The sequence below is a fragment of the Hyposmocoma kahamanoa genome, unplaced genomic scaffold (assembly GCF_003589595.1).
Source record: "Hyposmocoma kahamanoa isolate Upper Pololo Valley unplaced genomic scaffold, ASM358959v1 99702, whole genome shotgun sequence".
Lineage (NCBI taxonomy): Eukaryota > Metazoa > Arthropoda > Insecta > Lepidoptera > Cosmopterigidae > Hyposmocoma > Hyposmocoma kahamanoa.
This window is the reverse complement of record NW_020656001.1, coordinates 1,757,248-1,784,086: the sequence shown is the minus strand read 5'-3', so window position 1 is coordinate 1,784,086 and position 26,839 is coordinate 1,757,248. Positions and strand designations below refer to the sequence as shown.

Sequence of the window (26,839 nt, the reverse complement as noted above, 5' to 3'; positions counted from 1 at the left end):
CTTTTTAGCGCGGACCCGACGTCCATATAATTGTAAGTCAATGGCTTCAGCTCATGTTTCTGATTCCAATGGTATATGTAACTCAATATGACCCAAAAGTGTCGCTTATCCCATTTTGCCTTCAAGCGCGATATACACAAAACAAAATACAGTGGAATTGGGAACCTTCTCATTTTTTTATATCGTTAAAAAGTGCATAAACTAAGTCCATTCTTACGAATACGTGAACCGCTTAGAGCATTGCTTAGAGGACATTTTTTAAAGTCTTTTCGCGAACTTTCTGGCTTTCTTAGATTATTGAATGGTAAGTGGCGCGGGTTAAAATATCAAGAAGCCAGATTTGATTCCTCAATGGTTACTCTCTGAAGACATATACTGAGAGTGATAAATAACCACCGACAAATATAGCAGAAATATTATTGTGCGCGTAGACAATGCGCCATTCGTAAAGTCTAAGGCTCAATTTATATTACGGCGGAACGGAATGGAAGCGAATTTTTGTAACGGTATTGTACATAGAGTAATGAACGTTATGGTGAATTGTGTAACGTACAAACTAGATACGAGCCAACTACCAGGTCGCGAGTCTTCCGCGGAATTCTCGCGCATGCAATTCCGCAGCTGCAGTCGGCGACTTAACGGGTCCGCGTGAAGTGGCGCGGAGGCAGGCGCAGTGTCACATCAAACTTCGACGAAATACTACAGCCTCAAGGCGCAGTGGCGCAGTCGCGAGAAAGCTCGAAAATGCTCGAGCACTACCGCGAAAACTCGAGCATTCCAGAGACAGCGCGCGCCTACTCGCCCAGTGAGGCGAAATTGACGCTTCCGTCCCATTCCACACCGTCGCAAAATAAATTAAGCCCAAGACTGCCTTATGGCGTTCGAAAAGGCATTTACTTACAGTGCGAACGTGAAAATGTTTCCAAAGCGCATATCTTAGCTCCCAGTCCTCAAAAAATAGACACGGCTTATTCCACGTGGGAGTGTGAGTTATAATGTGGTAAATAGGCATCAACGGTGGATTTAAATGCGGCGCGTCTCTCGCTCGTCGAAAAATTATTTGGTTCACGTAATTGTACAAGACAGGTGCTTTGTGAACCCAGCATATCAAAGACATAATGCATATGACAAGACAGTGCATCCAATAGCGACTTGTTGCAGGCATACCGTGACTACTGAGGGCATAGGCCTGTATCGTCATGGCAACATAAGTCGCCATGGCCGCTGACAAGCCACACGGCACCTCCAATATAAGGATACAAGTTACGCAGTACAAAGCCTTCAAAACTACTATGTTCTGGCAATGCTTCTTACATGCCCGCATAAAGTGGACTTGTATCCGTTCTCTGTGAAGTCGTAAAAACGATTTATCTCCGTTTTCATATTTGCCTACGATCAAGCTTCCCTAAAAGAATTAAAATCAGATTACACTTATTGAAACTCGTAAGAGCGCTTGCGCACTGCATCCGTATCCGATTCGTATCAGTTCCGATTTCAAGAAATGAGAGTCCGAAATGTCACAGGGATCATTTTAATCTCTATACCTACTCTAGCCGAATTCGATGTAGAATGTTTAATAAGAAAACCTTGCTAGGCAACCAATGATGGAATAGGAAAATAACATTTTTTTCTCTTCCCCCGGCCGGCCCTTAATTGGAACTTAAATAGGTAAGTAGGTAATTGGGTTAATAAGAAACAAAATTGTAAAATTTTATTTGATATTAATTTACCACTTATTATATCATCCAGCATCTACATATTTCCGATTCTGAACTTGAATTACCACCAAACTCGAACGTTTGCAGTCTCTCACCTTAAATCAAAAAGTCACTAGAGATGACACAGTTTTACAAATATACTCCCGGACACATAAATCGAGCCACCTTGCATTTTTATTCTTATAGGGCAGAACACAAAAATATTGTTATCACCGAAGAAAACAGTTTTTCCCAGTTTTTTCAATTCAAATTATCAACTAGGACTCAAGGAAATGACGTTTAATATACCAATTTCAAAACAGCTTAGTAGTTTTCGGTCAATCAAACATTGTTTAAGCTTAGGTCAATTAATACTGAAAATGCAAGGTGGCTCGACTTGCGTGTCCGGGAGTGTAATTAATACTGGTCATTTTTATGTAATGCGTCGGTCTAGCGAGTTTCGGGATATTAAGACAGTTAGAATCTTGTACTGTACGTTTGTTCGCAGTATTCTGGAATATGCGTCACAGATCTGGAACCCGCAATATGAGGTGTACATTTCGCGTATAGAACGTATTCAAAAAAGATTCATTCGTTTTTTATGTTTCCGAACTAAGCGACAATATCATAATAATGATTACCTGCACATTTGTAAAAATCATCACATTCTTCCCCTCTACATGCGTCGTCAAATAGCCGATTGCGCATATATTCTAGAAATTTCCTAAAATATAACTGATTGTCCCGAATTACTATACAAAGTCAACTTTTTGACTCCCACACGTAATTTCAGGGTTAACAAAGTATTTGACATACCTATAGCTTCAACCAATTACAGAAAAAATTCGTTTCTGCTGCGAGCTTGCAACAACATCAATAACATAGTTAATAAAATAGATATTGATATCTTTAATACCAAAATTGTCACAGCGAGAAAATTACTCAGCGACTTCTTTTTTATTTCTTAGGAAAGTCTTTTTTATTTCTTAGGATAGTCTTTTTATTAAGTTATATTGTAAAATTCTATTTCTGTTGATTTTTTTTTTATTAGAGTGCTTACTTATTTAAGTTACTTTATTTCTACAAGTGTAAACTTATTTAGCTTACTTCGTTGTTTAATTTAGAAATATAAATGTATATACTTCTAGTTTACCATTAATAAATAAAATAAAAAATAAAATAATTTTTAGGTGATTTGAAACGTATGTTCAATAATATTCATTATAAACAAGACTTCAAAATTTAGTATTATCCATAATCTAGTTGAATTTCGGGGGAAAATATTGAAATTGTGGTAACTGTGAAAGAGTCTAAGTTGAAAACCCTAAAAATCATATGTTTACTTTTATTCTACATCAAATTTTGCTAGAGTACAGGTGTACTAGGACTTAGTGCACAAGCGGCATCCGAAGTGGTTCCGAGTGTTCTAGACTTGTGTAGTCTCGGATTTGGAACGAATACGAAACGTATGCGGTGCGCGAACGCACTTACGGTACTCATAATAAAAAAAATCAAACATTCAAACAACACAAGCCAAACAACTAACCCGCAAAAATTCGTAATATATCATTGGATTTACCAAGTAATCTGTATTGGAATGTCGATCAAAAAGTCTTTGCAAAAGACGAAATCCTGTGAGGCTATAGAAAGAATTATCGGAACTGACGAGATGTATTAAAATGTGATTAATGAGACTCTCCGATAGGCTGTCAGAGAAGGAAACCACTTTGTAGAGTTGCGCAGCTCGGTCTAGCAGGCTAGAGAACATGAGAACGTCGTCTTCATTTACACGCACCATAGTGAACCAGTTGAGCATCGTGGTGATAATAATCATTCGGTGACTGTTCTGTGCTCTCTCAAAAATCCGCAGCAGACAGACCTCAAATCCCCTATGTAAATACTTATAAACAGTCAGCCTGCTCTCGATTTTGCCTGAACTGTGGGCAAAGAAATCTAGAAGCCGCGTCACGAAGGGCAGGAGCTTGCTTTTGTCTATCACCCAATTATTACTGTTGAGCAATTCATACAAAACCCTCATTCGGTGCCGCGAACACTTGATATCCGAAAAAAGGACGTAATGTATATCGCTTAACAATAAATTGAATAATCTCATATTCGCTTTATCGAAATACAGTACGAGGTCCAGTATTTGGGTAACGAAACTCTCATATGGCCATAATGAGGTGTCACTAAAAAATCTGAGAGTGATCCGTATTGTGCTCTCGCTTCGTTCCGGTAGAAGCATGTCCATAGTTTTTTGGAAGGCAGCTTCTGCCTTACGAAAGTCTCTATTGGAGAACCAGTGAAGACCGATCTTGCTGGTTAGCCTTTTAATCCTCAGGCGCATACCGAAGAAATATACGGCCGTAAGAGCACACAGAAGTAAGTTCTCGAATTCCGACTCCTGTAAATTCTTCCTAGTCGTATGTCTCAATATAAAGTTCAATCTATTGATGGCATTAACTTTGCTATTGTAAAATACTTCATTCAAGTTAACTGGCTTGTACAATTCACGGAGATGGTTAATTTTGTTTTGAAGTTCGTCAGCGGAAAAGTAAGATCTGTTTGTTCTTGACAACATTATCGTCCTATAAAATACAGTTTGAACGCTCAGGATGAACAAATATATTCCAGCGTGACTACGTAATACCACGACGTGTTTTATAACACATTCTCGTTAATCATTTTCAATTGTATAAGTAGTTCATATTTAAAACGCCGGCTTGTTGACTTGTAAAATTATTTTAAAAATAAGGAAACAGGGGGTTTTGAGTAGTAGCCATATATGTAATAATGGTATGCCATTCAATTCACACACCTTCAGTTCACTTCACAGATTGAAGGCACAAACATGAATGTTTGTACTAACACCAACTAAATCCACAGAGTTCAGGTTTTATAAATTCAAATCTTCTTCAACCCACTTATAGGCGGTGCCCCTTTAGAATTTCTCCAGAATTTTAGAATTATATGCCAGTCAATGAGTAATGTAGGCGTATACATGAGAGAGTACAAGCTTTCGTAAGAATTCAAATCAACTTATAAATAAATCTCTACTATTATAGTCAAATATTTGACAATTTCATTTATTTGTGTAGGTCCCACGGTTCCACGTTCCACCAAGGTTCCGCTACACCTTTATTTTTTTTCATCCTCTAAGCACTATACACAAAGAATAATTCATAGATGTTTGCCGTCATAAACAAACCTTCCATTGTCAAAAATTAATAGTATACCAAAGAAATTTTATGCATTCTTTTAATTTGTGGATTATTATCATAGACTTACAAATAAATGGACGACGGGTCTAATACAAAAACCACCAAAAAAATGTCCCAAGTCAACCTATTTAAACGTTGTGACATGTAAAGGAATATGAAAAAGCTAAAACGTTGAATTTAAATTGTAATGTCATCGAAGTACTGTCTAATTTTGCTCGCTGTCAGTCGAACAAACGAAGACTAAAGCGTGAATGACGCTCTGTATACGATTTTAACGCCCTGTAAGTTCGGACACTTTTTAGCGCGGACCCGACGTCCATATAATTGTAAGTCAATGATTATTATTGAAAGATAGCTTTTCTACTTCAATATGACTTAAATATTGAATAGGATAGTTCATATTCGCTCAAATTCTGCTCCCATAATGTTTGTTGAATAGCAGAATCTGTAAAGGCACTTAAATTGCTAAGCTGAAACGTTAAAAGGGACACCGCTGATAGGCAAAAGTAGAGGAAGCATTTAAAATAAGTGGTCAAGTTTTGGCAGTAAATTATAACTATTTTATTTAAAAAAAAAACAAAAATGAATAGAATAGAAATGGATAAAAAAAGACTAGGCTGCACGGTCTATAAGCCTTTGCCTTTCCGCAGGGAAAAAGAAAGGAACAACAACAACAACAGTAAGTGGAATTACTTTTTTTCCATCGTTTATGGGAATTACACCTATTTACCAAGTTTTATTGAAATCGGTTAACGGAAAGTGGGTGAAATGTAGCTAACCGGATTCATCCCCTTAGAGGGAGAACATTTTCTTCAAATTTGAATGGAACCACTGCTGACGTACTTCCTTTTCCAACAAAAAAGAATCATCGAAATCGGCTAACAAGTATCGGAGAAAAAACGTAACATACGAATAAAAAAATGAGTCAAATTGAGAACCTCCTTTTTTGAAGTCTAATTGAGAGAAATTTTATTAGTGATAGAAATGTTTACAAAATTTTATTTAATTTAGCGACATGTTAGCGTTGGCAAAAAGATAATTTTCTTTCGTTTCAACAATCTAATACTAGGAAAATCCGTTCACGACAATAATAAGGAAGTCAAAGACATTTATTTTCTTCTACATAAAATATCTATGCGTCAGACATGAGACAGTAGATTGAGAATATTAGAATTTAATTGTATTTGAAACAGAACGAATAGATATATGAAAAGCACATTTACCCTGTCCATGGAGCGTGAAAATGGCATACCGATTCTATATAATACGATAGCTGGTATCGTTGAAGTGATATCGAAAATACAATGAAAGTGTTTACGTAATGCATTTCCCATTCTTCCGAGTGGCAGCGCCCGCGTCGAGGCGCACGCCCGCCCCCACTCCACTGACGCGCCGCTGCGCTCGCGCAAAAAAAGGAGCGTGGTCAAACAAACAGCCGTAAATAGAATGTATTATGACACGCGCACCCAAGTTACGTACACCCACTGAAGCCATGTCGTAACATATCATTATTAACTTGTGATTGAAATGGTTCTGTATACATAATATTACTTACCTACAAAAAAGTCCAAGTCTAAATTGTCAAATGTAAGAACCTACACACACGGCGTATTTTATATGCGTATGCGCGCCGCATTTCACGACGCGCGTTTGCGGCGCCATAGAGGCTCAAAAATTGTTGTGTTTGTATCGATTCAAACGTGCGTAAAACGCGATACAGACGCGCGCGAGAAACGCGTTCGAAGCTCGTCTGTATCGCGTTGCAAGGAAGAATCATATCATAGACATAGAAAAAAAGGGGAGATTTGGTACGGGGGCGCGGTTTGTGTCGCCTCGACACAAATCGACTCAGTGACACAGGTATAGTATGAAAAACGAAATATTTATTTAATATTAAAAACAGCCACATGGTTTCTAACTATCGATTAGGTAGGACCACATCCCTAGTTGAGTAGCGTCAGTTTAAGGTTAATAAGGTTAACAATTCACGGAGCAGTTTCCATCCGCGCCCGCTGGTGCTGCTGTAGAGCGGTTTTATTTCAATACTCACGACCCTGCAAGTTTGTGCGGGCACGTAGCTGCCGCGATTGCGGATTCGAAACCGTTGCGATTGCGGAACGGACCGCGAAGTTAGTGGGAGTAAATCGCAAATCACGCAGTTAGATAGAGAACTCACCCCGCGTGCGCCTGCACCACATTGCGCTTGAACCGACTGCCAAAGTGCGAGGGCGACGACGGCCGCCAAACACGCAGGTGATCGCGTCCTGCGCGGTTCAAGTAGTACCCTGCCGCGGCAACCGCGAGCAACCGTCACCACTACAGGCGTAAAACGCGCCGTGAAATGTGCTACTAATTTTACATACTTAATTATTATACTCTGCAGATGCTGCGGTCCCGCACCAGACGAGAGTGAAAACCGCTCCGTGAGTTCTAAGTGTAACGACAAATGAGTTTCAGCGCCACCTAACGTGTAATAGTTAGCTATTATACACTAGTAGCATTTTTACTAAAACGCCACCTGATGGTGAATAGCTGAACCAGTATGAAAAAAATACTGAAATATGACTCTCACTCAAGTGACTGTAAGATTAATTTTCTTAAATTTTAAAATTGTGTTACGTCGTTTTCATGTTTTAAGCCCTACCCAACCAAAATCTTTAAGTTACGGTAGTAGATAATAGAGCGTAAAGTTTGAATTACACACAAGTTAAAAAGTGGCGACAACGGTACCCGATCTTACATAGCGTCTTTACATATCTCCCCTTTTTTTTTACATCTATGAAGCATACCCCATTGTAGTTCAAATTTAGAATTTCATGTTGAAGACAACTTTTGTTATATTTTTTATCCTTTTCGCACTTCGTGCCTAGCGCAATGCATGCAAAATTAATACTCAAAATCGAATAGTTAATGATTTAGTACAGTTACTAAGTGATTTTACTTAAATTTATTTTAGATTATGTCTAAAATATGCAGATTGCGTACTTTTACGTTTTTTTGGTCGCTTCATTTCATAAACGAACGGAAAATAATAAACAAAACTAACATTAAAACTATCTCTTATGCGCGATACATACGCTCGACTAGACTACTGCGTCGTTACTCCGCGTATACGCGCAGATGACGCGCGTTTACGGCGCCACTGAATTTGTGAACGTGTGCAAAGGTTCACTCGTCGCAAGGGCATCGCATTTGAATCGCGTTAACGCGCGTCATCAACGCGTCGTCGCGTATAAAATGCGCCGCGTGCTTACGCTCTTGTTTCACAAAAAATATCGATTTAGCACTTACCCATAAATTAGCAATTTATAATTAGTTTATTACATAGTTAACAAAAGGTTCCTTAAACAATAGCAAACCAACAAGTTAAGTTCTAGAGTTATTTATTGAGAACGATTTTAGTTACACGTTTACTCTTACACTATCAGTCTTCACTTCAAGATATAAATAATAAAATGTAAAAGGGAAATAATAAATTATACAATAAAAGCATCATAAAATGTTTGGTGGGTTTGTTAAATAATGTAGAGCGCTAAAGAGCTACTGTTTGGTAGTTTTAGCATTGTCGGCGACTGTCATTTGCTGTGGTACAGAGTACGAAGGTTGGGTATATGTCTGGGCGAGGTATGGCCCGGGACCGACTTGCTCCTGGAGTTTCTCAGCCTCCTCTGGGGCGACGGGGCACATGCAGGGGACGAGTTGGACGTGTTGCAGGGAGACGGGGGTGAGGCTGGCCCCCGCTGGCACGCTGATAGGTATCGGAGCGATACTCTGCGGGATGGAGACCTCTGGCTGAGCGTACGGCTGCGGCTGCATCTGGTACACCTTCCGAGCTTCGTACGGCGAGTACGTATACTGGTAACGATACGGTGAGACGTTGGGCGACAGAGGCTGTACCCACGTCTTCGGTGCTGCCATCGTCCTACTGCAACAAGCAACAACGACTGTAGGGAATCACAGCGAGCCCTAGCAGGTATTTGCTTGACGTTTATCAGCAGTTTTTTAAAGTACGCCATCCAAATTTGGAATCCTCATTATCAGAGGCTTGAAAATATATATATAATAACCACTTGAAATTCATCGTGATATTAGTAACTTAAAGTTTTTAATAAAAATAGCATCGGGCTGTATTGACTCTCCGGAATTGCTATCACAAGTATGACTGAGAGTTCCCTCTAAGTATCTTAGAAACCATTCACTTTTGGTTCTACCTCCGACCCGTACTAATTACAGGCAAAACGAGTTTATGTGGCGTGGTAGGAATAATTTTAACATTTTATGTATTTATTTTGATCTGGACCTTTACAATACGAGTGTGAATTCGGAGATGAGATGAGAGCACTAAGTGAGCACTTCTTTTACTCTTAGTGAGACTTGTGTTGTGATTTTTTTTTATATAATAAGTTAGGTAAATTATGCACCCAGATTCCTTGTTATATTTCTATTTACGAGGATCTTTTTTTTATTGGCTCTAAATTGTTGCTATTATTATTTAATTTAGTTTTAAACTGATCTTCCTTATAAATAAATCCATTTTAAATAAAAGTTTATTATAAACACGTCAAAACGTAATAATTGTACTTATGTAATGTACCGGACGAAACGTTCGCTATGCAAACATCTGCATCACTTAAATAATGTATCATACGATAAAGGCAAAGTTGAGTCATTAAAAAATTGGAGCAGAGCATAAACAGCTGGTCAATTAATTCGTACCGCGGCTGCCGGTCTTCGATGAATGGGCAACGGATCAGGCAGCGCACGGTTCACTGGCCGCAAGAGCGCATAATCATAGTTACTCAATGTTACGCGGCTACTTGCAACTGAGAAAAACAATATAGAAGGAAAGAAGAAACCGATACGTAGTATTTGCGTCAGTTTCATGTCACAAATCGCAAACTCAATACAGCCGTTAGGGCCACACACACATATGACAGTTTTTCAAAAATGTTGTTATGTTTACTGCATTGACTTACAATTATATTATAATATGGACGTCGGGTCTGCGCTAAAAAGTGTCCGAACTTATAGGGCGTTAAAATCGTATACAGAGCGTCATTCACGCTTTAGTCTTCGTTTGTTCGACTGACAGCGAAGCAAGCAAAATTAGACAGTACTGCGATAACATTACAATTTAAATTCAACGTTTTAGCTTTTTCATATTCCTTTACATGTCATTACGTTTAAATAGGTTGACTTGGGACAGTTTTTTCGTGCTTTTTGTATTACACCCGTCGTCCATTTATTTGTAAGTCAATGGTTTACTGCCGTGTCACCATTTTTATTTTTCATAGGTGGATATGGTATGAAGTTAAAGATAAAAGTAGTTATTTTTGTATTTCGTTTCTTTGAACATTATTTTCTCGGTTTCGAGTTTTTAGACGAAATCGAGGATGGGTTCTCAGGGAGGAATTACTTAAGATGGGGTATGCCTGCATAACAAACAGATACCTCCCTTTTCATTCTGTATACGGTAATAAAAAGACTGACTATACATTACCCAATTCAAGTCCATATCACATTTTGAAAACAAAAATTATCTATGTCATTGTCACAAACAAATTTACGATGACTCGTGTTTAGTAGTTTATATGTATATACATCTCATAAAACGCTGTAATAGTTGTATAATATTGTGGCAAAAGGTCAGATTTGGGACAAAAATGTAATAATATAATCCCCGTTTTATATCGGTAAAACACGTTTCAAGATTTTTTAAATTATTATTTGTTTTATTTTCTTTAGTTGTAGAACAATATAAGATCTCAAAATCTTCATACAGTGTAATGTATATTATCTATAACAATGATCTTAATGTTATACAAGATCATTAATCTATAAAAGAAATAACAGCACTATTTTTTTCTACAGCTTTCGGGATATATGTCATATTTTAGTTAGTAGTAGCAGTAGAGCTCACAGACCACATATGTGAAAGAATTCGTCCAGATAAGTACTGCCACAGTACTGCCGCCGCCAAGCAACAATGTGTTCCGGTTTTGAAGGGTAAGGGTTCTGGTGAAATTACAGGCACATGGGACTTATCAACTTATGTCATAAATTGACGTGTGCAGAGGCAATGCCCCTCATATATTATTTATCAGCTGACCCAGGCTTACAATAAGTTGTTTGTACAATCAACAGGCATATCAAACTTCGCTTGCGGAACAAGATCCGTTAATGTGTAACTTGATATGCTGTCGTCTGTACTACAGTAATGATGTTTATTAATTAATGATGTTTACTGGTTGTACAATGACAAATTGCTTATTATACAGGCACGCAGGCGGTAAGTAATTCGCAAGCAAACCTTCTAGAAAATTCGCGTTTATGCAACACCATTACACAATAAAAACTGCATAGGTAATTATTAAAGAAGCGCGTTGATACTTACGTGGAATCTGAACCCCATTTGAGGAAGAACGCCTCCGAAGATGCAATTAAAGCCACACTCAACAAGAAACGCATCTGAAAAAGAAAACATTGACAAATAAACAAAGTACCTACTGTTTATTATAATAAGAACCGGATTCCACAGTCATTATATTCCCACTATTGTATGGTATAAAATAATGGGCAAAAGTATTACATCGAGTGTACGTAACTTGAAAATAAAACTACGAAGTCCTGTCGTAGAGAGGCAGAAAATGAAAGTAAGTTTAGTTTAAAACAGCTGTCGTAATACTTAGGAATGTAATGTGATTTAACGAATGGCTTTGAAGTGTAGTAAAATTACGTAATTAAAAAAAAATGTAACTTTAACATTTTAGAGCTGTGGTCGGCAAACTCAATAATCAACACAGCCAAATATCAACTTCATTTGAGAGCCATTTTTGAAACTTAAACTATAATAGGTACATTGTTATTAAGTTAAGGCGAGGTTGCAACTTGAGCCTAGATTTTTAATCGATTTCAAAAAATTAGGTGTTCAATTCGACAATTTTTTTTATTGTGTATGTTACACGATTATTCCGACATTACTGAATCGATTTTGATGATTCTTTTTTTGTTGGAAAGACTTGTATATTGGTCCCATATGAGAAAATTTTCCACCTCTATGGGTGGCAAACTAGGTGATGAATCCGTTTCGCGCACTATCCGTCAGCCGATTGCAATGAAACTTTGCAAATAGATGCATTTAGATTTCAATAAAAACCCGTTAAGCAAACTATCAAGATCGGTTTTTTAAACAAAAAAATACTGTTATAGGAGTTGAGGTGTGGGTTTAATCCGCGCGATGTAAATTAATATGAATAAAGTAAGAACAGGCGGAGGAAATTTAACACAGATTCGACGTCGACAAGCGCCCGATGGCGACTGACGATAAACCAATGCCTAACGGGCAGCAGGCGGCGCGGCGTATCGACTAACCACTGAGCAATTTGCAAATTTTGGGATAAATTGAATAACGATAGGGCTACGATTGGAAGCCAAAATTTAGCAGGTTCTCTGTAGTAATTAAAGAGAAATCCCATATAAAGTACAGTACAATAACGCGTTTAGGATGCTGTTGGGACTGCCAAGTAGGTGTAGCGCGTCGGGCATGTTTGCGGAAGCTCGTACGGACGGCTTCCAAGCCGTCATGCGAAAGAGGATTGTCGCCCTGTGGAGTCGCATCCGGAAAAGTACCAACAGCATTCTGAACGCTATCGCTTGGAGGTTTGACTGTCCAATTGCAGAATATTGGATGAGTCAAACAAAAGGTGTGGCCCAATGGGAGCTGTAGTTGTGGTTTTAGAATTTTCATTTTGTTTGTACTAACCTTACTTTAAGTTTTTGCTGTTATTAACATACTATGGATAATTTAAGTCCGAAATAAAGAAATTTATTATATTATTATTATTATTATATAAAAATGATGTACAAAGTCAGATATTTTAGTCTTAAATAAATCGTTTTAGACTTTTAGCTGTTTTCAGGATTATATATGATCGGATAAAGTATATCGTATCGTGTAACAAATTAGCACATATTTTAGACAATATCTTTATGTGCATCGTATATTTGTTGTAATACCGTTATTTAATACTAAATACCTAAACCCTTTCATTTAGCAAAACAGTTTTCTCGCTTCTCCTCCGGTGACTTGCCTTAATTAGGGTACTCCTAAGCTGGCTAAAAACATCCTCAGTGTAATTGAAATACATTCGCTGAGGTTAACCTTGTGACCTCCTTATACCGTCATCCCACCTTTTTGTGTCGCCTCTCTCCATTCGTATCGTATCGTTTTCTTCTTCTACTCATATTTAAATTAAAAATTGTTCCATTTTACCTCGCATTCTGATTTTGTTTTTTTTCCATCGTCACTCTCTGCGCGACCGCGGTAGCGAACATACCATTGTTTATCTTTTTCAATCGTTTACTAGCTATATTTTTACAGTTTACGTTTTAAAGAAAATATTTGTCAAAACCGATTAAATATCTATAAACTGGACTTTCAACGTTTGAATTGCTAAAATTACTAAATAAGATGTTGGAGGCTGCGAGGCTGCGGAGGCTATTAATGCTATCCAGGCTACACACCGTTATAATCCACCAGAACGCCCCCAGCACCGGCAGCACCTCCACAACCTCTTTCAACTCTCCAATCCACACTTGCTTTGTTTATGACGACCTCTGTGGTAGAATGGCCTGACATTACTGCTTGGCGGCAGAAACAGGTAATGTGGCAGTACTTCCCTGGACGAACTCTTTTATACTGAGCTCTACTGTTTCTAAAATTTCTACAACACAAGTCCTTTAGAAAAATACCTTCAAGATGGCTGGGTTGATAGCACGCGTATCTTTTATACAAAACACCAATTTCTTACTATCTACTCCAATTATTTAGGCTACGTGATATTTAACACGATATTGTATCTTGTTACGTATGTACGCGCATTGTATATAAAATAACTTTGAATTTCTAACCATTGTTTATCTACAATTGCATCGGAATTAAAATGTAACAAAGCTTTTTAAAGTCACTTGGAAATTAGTGATACGTAACTGAACAAAGAACAGAGACTTTTCCGGTGTTATTTAATACTAAATCATTTTAAACTTCCTAGTTCTTTTGTACAATGAATAAAATTCCGCCTATCTATAAACCAAGACGTAATCTTCCCGGACGTTAGTAGCGCTTGTCCTGGATTTTAGTCGCCTTGTACGACTCCCACTGAAAGATTTGAGATAGTTTTATGTATTATGTGATAATTAGTTTCATTTTTTAGATTGAAGCGAGGCTTTTTGGCTTGTAAAATTTATGTGTGTGGTTAGAAATGTATTCGACAACGCTGTGCGTATTTGATATTTATTGAAAAGTGTGTTAAATAAATTTTTTTTAAATACGTAAACTCAAATCGCATCCAAAATGTTACTTTTTGTGAACGATAGTTTTTGATTCAATTTTAATTCTTATTGGACATTATAAGTACTGCAGTAATTAAAAAAAAATCATAAACCTAATTACTAAACTTCTATACGATCTATGTTTTTAATTAGGTACACGAGTAAACGAACACAGCCACGCTTCTAGGAGAAACGTTTTTCTCTTACAATTGGACTGAATAATTTAATTAGTAACAAATCCAAACAAATCTGTTGTTTCTGAACGAACAAAATTTTTGAAACAAATTTTTGTCCAAAAAAAAGGAATACTTTTACAACATCGTTGAGTTTTTATTAAATTCAAACCCAAATAATCTTTATGTCTTAGGTAAACAAATCGCACTTGTAATCGTCATATGGGTAAACTCTGCTATCATCATCATCCGTAAGGCAGATTCCTCTAAGTTAGAAACTCTAAGGGTTACTCTTTATGAATAAACATTTGTAGCAGAAAAGCTCCCTGTTCTTCTTACCTGTTTCTGTCGCAAAGCGTAATTTAAGCTATATTGCTTTCCGGTTTTGAAGGTTTAAGGGTGCTGGTGAAATTACAGGCACGTGAGACTTGTGAACACATTATCTCAGGGTGACAGGAGCAGTGGCAACGCTACTCAGATCTTTGTGATTTAAAGCCCTGAGTGGCATTACAATTGCTATGGACAGGTGTGTCGCTTACCACCGAGCACACAATCTGTTCGTCCCGTCACTGGGTATCATAAAAAAGTATTTAACATTTTTACAATATTTTTTCAAATCTGTAAGATCTCAGCGGGTCACTGCCTCGTATTTTTGTCATCCATGTCCGTAGAAGCTGTATAAGTTTATGTTTCACCTCAGTTTTAAACCCGGTGAATGGCATATATTGAATATCAGTAGTTTAATACCAGTATAGCTCTTTGTGAAGTTCGCCCGGGGAAGTTCTGCCACCTATGTCTGCTGCCAAGCAGTAATGTGAGAATTAATGCGTTCCGGTTTTGAAGGGTAAGGGTGATGGTTCAAATTACAGACACAGGAGACTTGTGCACTTGTGTCTCTTGGCAATGCGCCTCAGATCTTTGCAATTTAAAACTATGAGTGGCACTGCAACTGGTATGGACAGGCGTGTCGCTTAGTTCCAGGCACACGACTTGTACGTCCCGTGACTTGATCTTATAATAATCTCAGTACAGAGTACTAAAAAAACCGACCTCAAAAGTACGTGGAATTACGGCTATTTGCTAAGTTTTATTGAAATATCCCCTAGTTCGCCACTATACAGGACTTGATACTGGAGATAATAAAAATAGGTTCTCACTACGACACTACTCAAAGTATATCGAGGGAAAAACGCCTTGAATTGGAGAAATAGCAAATCAACCATTAAAGTAAGTGCTCCTAAATTAAAGTTAGGCGCTATTTATAAAAAGTGAATCTTCATGCGTGAACAGCCACCCTTCGAGGTGGGTCATTTTCTTCAAAATGAAAAGGGACCACTATGGAAGGACGGGGGTCCTTTTTCCAACAAAAAAAGAATCATGAAAATCGGTTCACAAATACCGGAGTTATCGCGTAACATACATACATAAAAAAAAGAACATACTGTCGAATTGAGAACCTCCTCCTTTTTTGAAGTCGGTTAAAAACAATGTCGATGGGAAATTTATCATAGAATCGTATACATTGCCTCTTAAATGAATTTGTGAGTATTAAAATAAACTGTACCCATATTTTTTGTTTGTTTATACCACGTCTCTAAACTCCATAGTCTATTTATCTAACGGCATCTCAAGTAATAAGCTGGAAGATTGATCATCACTTTTGTTTCATACTCTCGACCGCTTTTCGTAATTATGGAGTTAAAAACAGATGTCAGTCAATCCCTCGTTAGAGGGGATAATTATGTTCTAGAAAAGGATGATCGTTGTCGAGCAGTTCTTGTTTTGTGTTAAGTACTTAGCGTAGGATTGGAACGTTGTCTTCAATTATTTATTTATTAAGCTGCCACAGTTTACATCACGTATAGATTACACTACGTAACAAATTTTTAAAAACTGTTCTGTCACTTGAGTTAAGAAGTTCTGTTTCAGGTTTAACACTATTGGTTTCTGAAGCAAATATTGTATGTAGATAATCAAAAAGTACAGAGTACTAAAAACTGACCTCAAGAGTACATGGAATTACATCTATTTGCCAAGTTTTATTGAAATAGATTACCGGTACCGGTAAGGTACCCTTTTTCCAACAAAAATAGAATCACCAAAATCGATTCACAAATGCCAGAGTTATTGAGTACATACAAAAAAAAACATACAGTCGAATTGACAACCTCTTCCTTTTTTTGAAGTCGGTTAAAAAGAGTAGATATATCCCAGAAACTTTGCTTCTGTGGCTGTCACAGTCGTATTCACATAGCTACATAGTGATATTTACATATTTTGCAAGTCGACTCATTTGTAGGTTCACATTTTGTATATATTGGTTTGAAATTATAATATTTGTATATGAACCCAATGTAACTAAAGATAAACGTAGAAAGGGAGCGGCCTGTCAAACCAAAACCGTAAATACCAGTTTTTCTCAGCGTTTCTTCTGCCTCCACGCACCCTATTTGTACATACAACAAATTAAACACAAGGCGCGCATCAAAGTCACTCTCTAAAAAGACTACCACCAACTGGAGTACGACCCTAAATTATGACGACACGGAGCAATTACTTTTTATCCTCAAATAGCACTACATTCCTCTTAACTGTTCTAGTAATTCTCTTGCCTAAACACATTCGCACACTATACGTACCATGCATACACCCCAAACGCACCATACTTTCAATACACCTAATCAGTAACACACGCACCTTACAAACACACATTCATTCATTATTTATACAGAGATTCTTAGAGTTAAGTCTTAGAGGTTTTAAGCATTTTGTTTAGTACACCACAAATATTTTTTTATATTAAATAATTAGGAATCTCCTGTGTTTAAACCACAAAGCCAGAACCGAGGTTTTTCTGTACCAATCTCAGACATCAGTCTCTCACAAAACACTTTATCTAATCTTTGTTTTGTTTTAACCTATAAGGTCCTATACTCTTAAACCTGTTTACGATGAGAAAATAAAGCAACATTTCATTTCTCATTTAGTTTTTAAATAAAAAGAAACCCGAAACTTTGTACGTTTAATTAATGGAACGCAAATTTGAACTTTCCCTTATACTGACCACAAAAACAATGTTTTTGAAGGGCAATAAAGTATTTTCACGTTTTTATGTCAGAAACGAATTTATATTGACACCCCAGAAATAAAAATCGTGTTAGATGGTGTATCATAATATTATTGTTTCAGAGTATCGGTTCCAAAAAACAACGGTTCAAAGACTATTTTTAACCGACTTGAAAAAACGAAGGAGGTTCTCAATTCTTTTGTATTTTTTTGTGTTTATGTTACGCAATTACTCTGTCTCTCTCTCTGTCTCTGTGTCTCTGTCTTATTTGTGAACCGATTTTGATGAATTTTTTTGCTGAAAAGAGGGTATTCGTCCTATTTAAATTAGAAGAAAATATTCCACCTCTGAGGGTGACAAACTAGGGGATGAATCCGTATTTCGCTCACTTTTCGGTAACCGATTTCAACAAAACTTGGCAAATAAGTAGATGCACTTCCACGAACTTCTGAACCCGGTTTTTTTTATAAAAAAGTTATGATCATAATTTACACATTAATTACACAGTGTTATCGCACATTTACTAATTCATTATCATATTGCACATTTGTAATCGTAGGTAAGTAACAAATAGATACATACTACTATAGGACAACATGATAATCCGTAAGAGCATGGCAACATCAGCGGAGAGGGTCTCACGCTGTTACATTGTAAGTACTTGCGACATTATTATATTTTAATCCATTATTTACATTTTTTTATGATATGACGGAATGAACGAGTCGTGTGTCTGGGTGTAAGCGACACGCCTGTTCATAGTAGTTGCATGGTCACTCAGAGATTTAAATCGCAAAGATCTGAGGGGTATTGCCACTGCACCCGTCACCCTGAGACATAAGTTGACAAGTCCCATGTGCCTGTAATTTCACTAATCAAATTACCGCGTAGCGGCAGAAATGGGTAAGATGGCAGTACTTCCTTAGACGAACTCTTTTACAAGGGGCTCTACTGCTACTAACATTTAATAGAGCTATTTTGATTTAAAATTACACGCTCGTACACAAAAACCTATGTACTAACAGGGAAGTGCGAAAAATTTGTAATTGTAACTATCTCAACGCATTTGATTAACTTAAAAAAGAAATTAGTAGCAGTAGAACTGCCATCTTACCTATTTCTGCCGCCTAACAGAAATGTGAGCATTACTCCGTTCCAGTTTCGAAGGGTAGGGGTGCTGGAGAAATTTCAGGCACATGGGACTTGTCAACTCATGTCTCAGGGTGTCGGGCGCAGTGACAGTGCACTGTCACTGTTATGGACAGGCATCCCGTTCACCACAAGATGCACGACTTGTTCTTTCCGCCACTTAGTATTATAAAAAAACATGCATGCATGATTGTACGACTTTGACCTCACATTGAACATACAAAATTAATATATAAAAGCCACTATGTCCCGTTTCATGTCGCTTACTTAGTTCATGTGTAGACGTGTAAACACTGTGACCGTTTCGGAGTATATTCAGGGTGTAAATTTGAGATGGGACAGCAAGGCCGGCTACCTTAATCGTTGTTAAAGGTGGTCGTTTAAACGAAAAGCACTTAAAAAAGTCTGCTTTTTAAAATTGAAATGAAAAGCGCGCTCTTGCTTTTCATTTTAAGCGTAAGCGTTGGTCTATGCGCTTAAACGTTTTTCTAAACGACTTTTTAAGCGTCTAACTAAAAAGCGTGTGAAAATCGCTTTTACTAGCACGCTTTTTAAACGTACGTTTTAACGTTAAAAAATAAGCAGTTTTCTTCATTTCAACGGTTAACAACTACAAAGTTGAACAACTCATGTTTTTCAACGCTTTTAAACGCCAATGAACAAAATGTTAATATGAAAATGTTATATCATAAATAAAATATAACTCGTAATTTACAAAAAAAACCTTTAGTGGTGTACTTTTGCTTTTCGCTATCAACACAACGTTGCAAGCTTTTTTAACGTAAAAGTCCATGCGCTTAAAGGATTTTGTTAGCTTCAAACTAAAAAGTGTTTAAAAAATCACGCTTTTTAAAAAAAAACATAACGTTTAAACGTTTAAAAATAAGCCTCTTATCGTTGTAGTCAGGTACAGGAAAACAACGACGATTAATCTAGCTGGCCCTGTCTTAAATTTACACCCTGTATATAATCGTAGAGACCCGAGTCGTATACATTTTATTACGTCACTAATAGATAACGTGTGGTATGTGCCTAAATAAATTAAATATAAAGCTTATACAAATTAATCCATAAGTAAAAATATTAAACTGAATACACGCGTTACGATTTGCTGATTGAATGTAGCATTAAAAAGTGATTTGTCCAAAGCGTGGATAATCGGTAAACGGCCGACGCGGCAGCACTCATGATCATGACATAGATATTATTTTGTAACATTTCATATCATGCCACTGTACTTGCCACGCTATATAATAGGTCACTGACTCTTTATTCAAATGATGACAGTCGATTGTTTTTAGTAACAACGGACCCACAAGCAGGTGATAAAATAGGTGACACAATGTTACATAGACTTACAATTATATGGACGTCGGGTCCGCGCTAAAAAGTGTCCGAACTTATAGGGCGTTAAAATCGTATACAGAGCGTCATTCACGCTTTAGTCTTCGTTTGTTCGACTGACAGCGAAGCAAGCAAAATTAGACAGTACTGCGATGACATTACAATTTAAATTCAACGTTTTAGCTTTTTCGTATTCCTTTAAATGTCACTACGTTTAAATAGGTTGACTTGGGACATTTTTTTCGTGGTTTGTGTATATTAGACCCGTCGTCCATTTATTTGTAAGTCAATGCAATGTTATGAAGTTGTGAAATACAATTCACATAATATACAAATATTTAAAAATAAGTACACTAAAAAACGCTATTTCATATACAACACTCAAAAAGTTTTGTTGAACTACGTTCCTAAACACTTGCACGAAACCAAATCTTATAAGCACCGGCTTATAAAAATATGTCGAGTTTATTTTACAAATTACATTCAGTTATTTAGATATCTTTATTCCATTGTCGGCGGGTGTCATAATAGAGGCGTTAAAGCACGGCATGACTTGCAGGATGCGGTGCGGCGCGGGCGCAGAGCCGCCTCTCAAATTGAAATTCTAACCGACAATAGACAAATTGTTCAATAAACACCCCATAAACACACGACGCTTTTTATGGGATATGAATGATTGTTTCTTTTTTCCTTCCCATTTTCTTTCTTTTTTAATACGTGTGCCCTGCAGTGGGACGTAGTATTGCGTGTGCAGCAAAACATTTCTACTAATTATACAAAGTCCGATATTTAAAGAAAGTTTTAACAGTTAGCGGATTTGCCTAATAATCATGCATAACTTCGTTACAAAAAAAAAGCCGACCTCAAATGTTCGTAAAATTACATCTATTTGCCAAGTTTTATTGCAATCGGTCACCGGAAATAACGCGAAACCGGATTCATCCCCTAGTTTACCACCCATAGAGGTAGAATATTTAGTTCAATATTAATTGGGACCATTACTGAGGTACCCTCTTTCCAACAAAAAAGAATAATCAAAATCCGTACAATAATAGGCCGGAGAATCGCGTAACAAACATATGAAAGAAAATACAGCCGAAATAAAGAACCTCCTCCTATTTTTTGAAGTCAGTTAAAGCCACAAATTTACGTAAAACAATATCACGATAGAGATTATACACATCTATGAACGCATATGACGTAGGTATGTACTATAAACTCTAAAGTTAATAGGTAGTTGATACGAAATTTTCTCTAACAATAAATACAAACAAACAAACGCTATAAAATTCAAAAAGCAAATACACAATAGGAATAATATTGAGTGGTGACTTACCACTGCATTAGTGTCCGGATACATCGCACTACGACCGGGTAACTTTGATATTGGAAAGCGTTCACCCCTTGGAAGCCCTGCCTGCGAACTGGAGTCGGTGCCCAATGAAGGATTGAGGATGCTTGACACAAAAAAGGCTTGTTATTCGGGAACGAAGATGCGCGCGCTCAGGTCGGACATCGAATGACCGACACCGGGACTCCACTCGTTTTTTATACACGGGTTTCAGAAACATTCTTTCCCTAAAAGCCGGTCCCCGACCCCAACATGTGGTATAATAATAATCTTATTAACTTATCTTCACTTGTATCTTTACTTAGAACGTACCGTTATATTAGCCCGATTTTAAAAGGGAGTTTCGTAGACACTGACCACTTAAGATAATTTCACACTTTTTTCTTGCCGGCTAAGTGTTTTGACAGGGCCTTTTTGGGATAGGAAGTGCGCTGCGCTCGCGGTCCGTTGCGCTTGTTACCGAGGGTGAACGTTACACCGCTTATAGGGCGCAACTGATCCCCAAAAAAGCCAATATAAATAATGAATGTCTGTGCTAAGGACATCCATCCACCAAATCCTAATGAACAGGACAAATTAGTGTAGTATAAGTCATCAGTAAGCATGTCGCACACGATACCAAATACTATCGTAACGCAAAACTGTGGAATTGAAAAACACGATTTCAAAATTAAACAAAAAGTAAGTAAGTACCTGTAAGTATAGATTTTAAGACTTTCGTGGTTTTATACCACGTAACATAATTACAGGTTTCTTACCACGATAAGATTTCTTTTTATTTTCCCGATATTTCGGAACGGTTACACGCTCCATTATATTAATTAAAAAATAAACGCTGTTTAGATTCGAAAAAATAGTTACGAAAATAAGTATAATTTCACTGTACCCGACCAAACATTAGACCGATCACTCTCGGTCTAGTGTTTTCGATTTATTTATCGTGCAATGTCATTTAATGATACTGCACGATACATGATAATGTAATTGAATATTAAATTTAAATAATAAAAATTGCCACGGAAATTAGGTAGTGAACACTAGTTCGAGAATGACCGGGGCGTACAATCTGTTTAGGCGTACAATCTGTCGAGACGTGCAAAATTTGCAGTCTTTTCATTATAGGTATTTCTCGTCACAACTGATTTAGACTCAATAGAAAAAACAATCGCCAGTCGAACCAACCACAGATACCAACCTAGAGGGAACAAAAACAATATAGTTTACCTTTTTTTATTTATTGTTTATTTATTTATTTGCATTGGTAGACACGTTACATTTAAAATGTTACATGCACCCAGTAAGGGTATAACAAATCATAATTCTTATGAGTTGAAATTAATAATACATTTTGAATACAAGTTAATGATTAAACAAGGGAAGCAATATTATTTAATAGTCTTTCTTTCTATTGTTTTTAGTGTGTCAGGGAATTTTTTATAGATTTTTACTGCTCTATATTATGGTCAATTTCAATACATTTCGACACGTAGTGTTGGTAAGATTAAGTTTGTATTTCGGCGATCAATTTTAACAAATTCAAAATTATTAATATTTTTCCTTACAAAGTTTCTTGTTTCCATTAAATACATAAGATACTAAATCATGACTTCAATACGCCTCCTCTACTGTTTTTTATTTTGATAATATACAGGTAAGGTAAAAAATCCAATAAAAGCTTAAATACTAGAAAATAAAACTTGGATTTAAATTTTTATTGAATTGATATTCAATTACTTTTTGTGTGAAATTACTCCACTAGTTTGTTATAATTATTAATACAAAGATCGAACGCTCAGAAAAAATTCCTTCGATCCGGCCGGATACGACGCGACGTCTTCTCGTCCACCAGGATCCTTGCGAACTCAATAGTTCATTAGAATACCCCTGACGCGGATACATAACGTTAAGCCCTATTCACACAATGCACTCTTGTCTATATTTATTAAAGGGAAATAATAAAGGTGAAAAACGGATGAAAAAGAGCCGAAAAACAAATGAAACTGCAGCGACCTGTGGTTAGTTGTAATAAACTAAGCTGCGTTAAATTGTTATTATCATTTGCCTAACTATATCTAAAAACTGTCCTACAGTTATATCATTATTCAATATTTCCAACTATACTTCTTCTTGGACGAATTTATGATATATAATATAATAATTTAATTTTTTTTAGCTATTGTTCAGAAACTCTTTTCAGTGTATTTAACAATTGTATAATGTTGGGGCGTTTACGGCCAATCATTTTAATTAATCCTGAATTCCAGCTTTCGCTAGAATTGTTAGTACGCTGTCTTCCACTGAACACAGACCACATTTTTCTAACGTCGTCGTTCTTGAGCCAGTATTTCATAGTTTCCTAACTTCAAGAAGTGATTGCAACTTCTCATACATTTAACTTAGGGAATTCTAATGAACTGCTGAGTTCACAAAGATCCATTGGGGGATTGGGCTAGGGCTTCCTGGAGAATCAACGTACTGTGCCAGACGCTATACCAACTTCTTAAAGTCTTAAATTCATTTAATGGGACAATATATGGAGCTTCTTTAATAAGATTCCGATTGATATTAAAAAAATATTGTAATGATACAAAGTGTATTCAAATGTATATTCACAAAGAGCAACCCCTAGAGTTTCATGCTCATTCTTCTCAGGGGAATCTCCCTTACAAATGAGTCGTGGAGTTTAATCAGTGTGACAATTTCTAGTGTAATTTGTTTAGTTATGAAATAAAGATCGCTTAACTTTGACTTTGACCACATTACATATTGTAGGCGTATTGTCTATTTACTAACATGTACGTTACGTGATAATTATAACGTTAAATGGTAACGTATTACAACATCGATTGCTTCAAAAGAAACTTAATTAATTAAATGAAATGAAATATTTATTCACAAGCAAACTCGGTAACAAAAGATATTATTATACAAGGTGTCAAGAACACGTTTTGCACCAGATACTGGCACGCATATATTAAAATAAATTGAAGTTAAACAATTAAAAATGCCAATAAATAGCAACAGCAATGAAAACATAAATTAAACAATATCAAAGAAGTAAGAACAGCACAAATATAAACAAAATGTCAAATACAAACAAAATGTCAATTTCTTTTTGTTATTAAAAAATCTTTGATACCATTTAAACACAGATCACATAGCAAATCAAATAACTTTTTTTTAAATATTTTTATAGGTAAGTCTGCGATAGCTGCAGGCAAAGTATTATGTATTTGTATAGACATGTTGTAGCAATTCCAATTAAAGCAAGTAGTCTTATGGAAGGGGCCAGCTACGCGGTTTGGATGTCTAGTTAAACAATTACATACTTCACGTTTCCTAGTAAATAAGACCAAGTTTTTTTTAACATACATGCATACCTCATACACGTACATGGCGGGAAGCGTTAGAAGATTTAGCTTTCTAAAAAACGGTCTACAAGATTCGAGCGGACCTACTCTACATATAGCTCTGACACATTTTTTCTGGATAGCAAACACACGGTTTAGCTCTACGCAGTTCCCCCAGATGATGAGGCCATACCGCAAGCTTGAGCAGACAAATGCATGGTAGGCCATCAAGACGTCAGTCCTCTGATCGCATATGTGCGTTAGACGATGTAAACCAAATACAAATCGATTCATCTTTGCACATATTGAATCAACCTGTGGTTTCGATGTCAGTTAAGAGTCCAATACTATGCCGAGAAAATTGCTGGAAGAGCATTCCACAATTTCATCTCCATGACAACTTACAGAGAGTTTCTGGGGCTTTCCATTATAATTACAAATTTGTATGAGCTTTGTTTTTGAAACATTTACTTTTAGATTATTTCTCTTAAGACCATTGACTTACAATTATATGGACGTCGGGTCCGCGCTAAAAATGTCCGAACTTATAGGGCGTTAAAATCGTATACAGAGCGTCATTCACGCTTTAGTCTTCGTTTGTTCGACTGACAGCGAAGCAAGCAAAATTAGACAGTACTGCGATGACATTACAATTTCAATTCAACGTTTTAGCTTTTTCATATTCCTTTACATGTCACTACATTTAAATAGGTTGACTTGGGACATTTTTTCGTGGTTTTTGTATTAGACCCGTCGTCCATTTATTTGTAAGTCAATGCTTAAGACAGTCAATATTAATTAAATCCTTATAGTATTTCTCACTTCTATTGATAACGAATTTATATTAATGACGTATGTTAATTTGTCAAAAATGTTTCATTAGTTTGTGATTGCTGTTAATTTATATTAACCGTCAACACCATAATTGTTGCATTTACACCGTGGAACACCCAAGTCAAATAAGATAAAAATGTGTTGTGCACACGCCTAATGTTAATGTTGCTAATAAGTAAATAAATAAACATGGACTAAATAATACAATAATCATTCATTTAAATAACTAGTTTTTAAAAATAACACTAAAAATTACAACAAATTTTCAAGCTTTGACAGTATTGGCTTCTGTTAAGTAAGCAACAAGGATATAGAAAAGAATAGCTATTTTGCTTTTGCTGTTCTCACAGTGGTATTTAGGTACATAGCTGCCTATTCACATAGCCACATAAGGGTATTTACATAATCTTGCAAATCTCACTACATATTTCTAAGTTCTTTGTGATCTATTTGTAGAGTTTTGGAAATATACTATCGAATTGAAATATAATGGTCACTTTTTGTCTTTAAATAAAGAGAAATCAGAAATTTTTCATGTATTTATGCAAATAAGTATTTGTTCCTTGTTCTGACAAAAATGCAAAGATTTTACAGCGAAATAAAGATTTTTCATGTTTTTGCGATAAAATTAACTTAGAAAATGTTATTAATAACGAAAAAACAAAAGTAGTGTTACATGGTGTAATTATTTCATTGAATAATGTTTAGAAACGTCGTCAACAATACGACCAGCAGTTGTAAATCTATAAAAAGTTTCTAGTTGCTTTCCGTGGTTTCGCTGAGGTGGGAAGAGGAACTGAGCGACTGGTTTGTTTTGTCTATTTTTACACCCGCAATAGACAACGGAATTAACTTCATAGTTGCTTGTATAGAATCGAAAACTCGTAGTTATGTATGGTAACGATAAATGTTGCATTTAAACCATTGGTTTACAAATAAATGGACGACGGGTCTAATACAATAACCACGAAAAAAATGTCCCAAGTCAACCTATTTAAACGTAGTGACATGTAAAGGAATATGAAAAAACTAAAACGTTGAATTTAAATTGTAATGTCATCGCAGTACTTCTAATTTTGCTTGCTTCGCTGTCAGTCGAACAAACGAAGACTAAAACGTGAATGACGCTCTTTATACGATTTTAACGCCCTATAAGTTCGGACACTTTTTAGCGCGGACCCGACGTCATTATAATTGTAAGTCAATGATTTAAACGGTAAAAACGAATATGATGTAAATTCGATTCTTCTTATCGTATTGATGGCATACACTATAATTCTTACCAACGTCGTAAATAGACCTGCTAATAGGTATACAAGATAG

General features: G+C 36.4%; 2 protein-coding genes across 3 annotated transcripts in view; both read right to left on the bottom strand.

The window, feature by feature from the left end:
* Nucleotides 1–4,278, bottom strand: part of LOC113239164 — an 8,062-nt gene extending 3,784 nt beyond the window's left edge. Inside the window, exons 1-2 of the mRNA XM_026476036.1 lie at nucleotides 3,244–4,278; nucleotides 902–1,405 (exon numbers count right to left, since the gene is read on the bottom strand). Coding sequence (XP_026331821.1) covers nucleotides 902–1,405; nucleotides 3,244–4,278 — 1,539 coding nt within the window. The remainder of the gene's footprint in view (nucleotides 1–901; nucleotides 1,406–3,243) is intronic.
* Nucleotides 4,279–8,294: 4,016 nt separating this feature from the next.
* LOC113239224 lies at nucleotides 8,295–21,532 on the bottom strand. Of its 2 annotated transcripts, none has more exons than XM_026476130.1 (3): nucleotides 21,318–21,532; nucleotides 11,313–11,386; nucleotides 8,295–8,840 (listed from the first exon to the last, which is right to left on the bottom strand). In XM_026476130.1, the coding sequence occupies exons 1-3, from the start codon at nucleotides 21,339–21,341 to the stop codon at nucleotides 8,459–8,461; spliced, it is 480 nt and encodes a 159-aa protein (XP_026331915.1). In that variant the 5' UTR covers nucleotides 21,342–21,532; the 3' UTR covers nucleotides 8,295–8,458. The 2 variants fall into 2 exon arrangements, with proteins under 2 accessions (XP_026331915.1, XP_026331914.1); XM_026476129.1 differs by having other exon boundaries at nucleotides 8,295–8,843; nucleotides 21,318–21,528.
* Nucleotides 21,533–26,839: the final 5,307 nt, after the last annotated feature.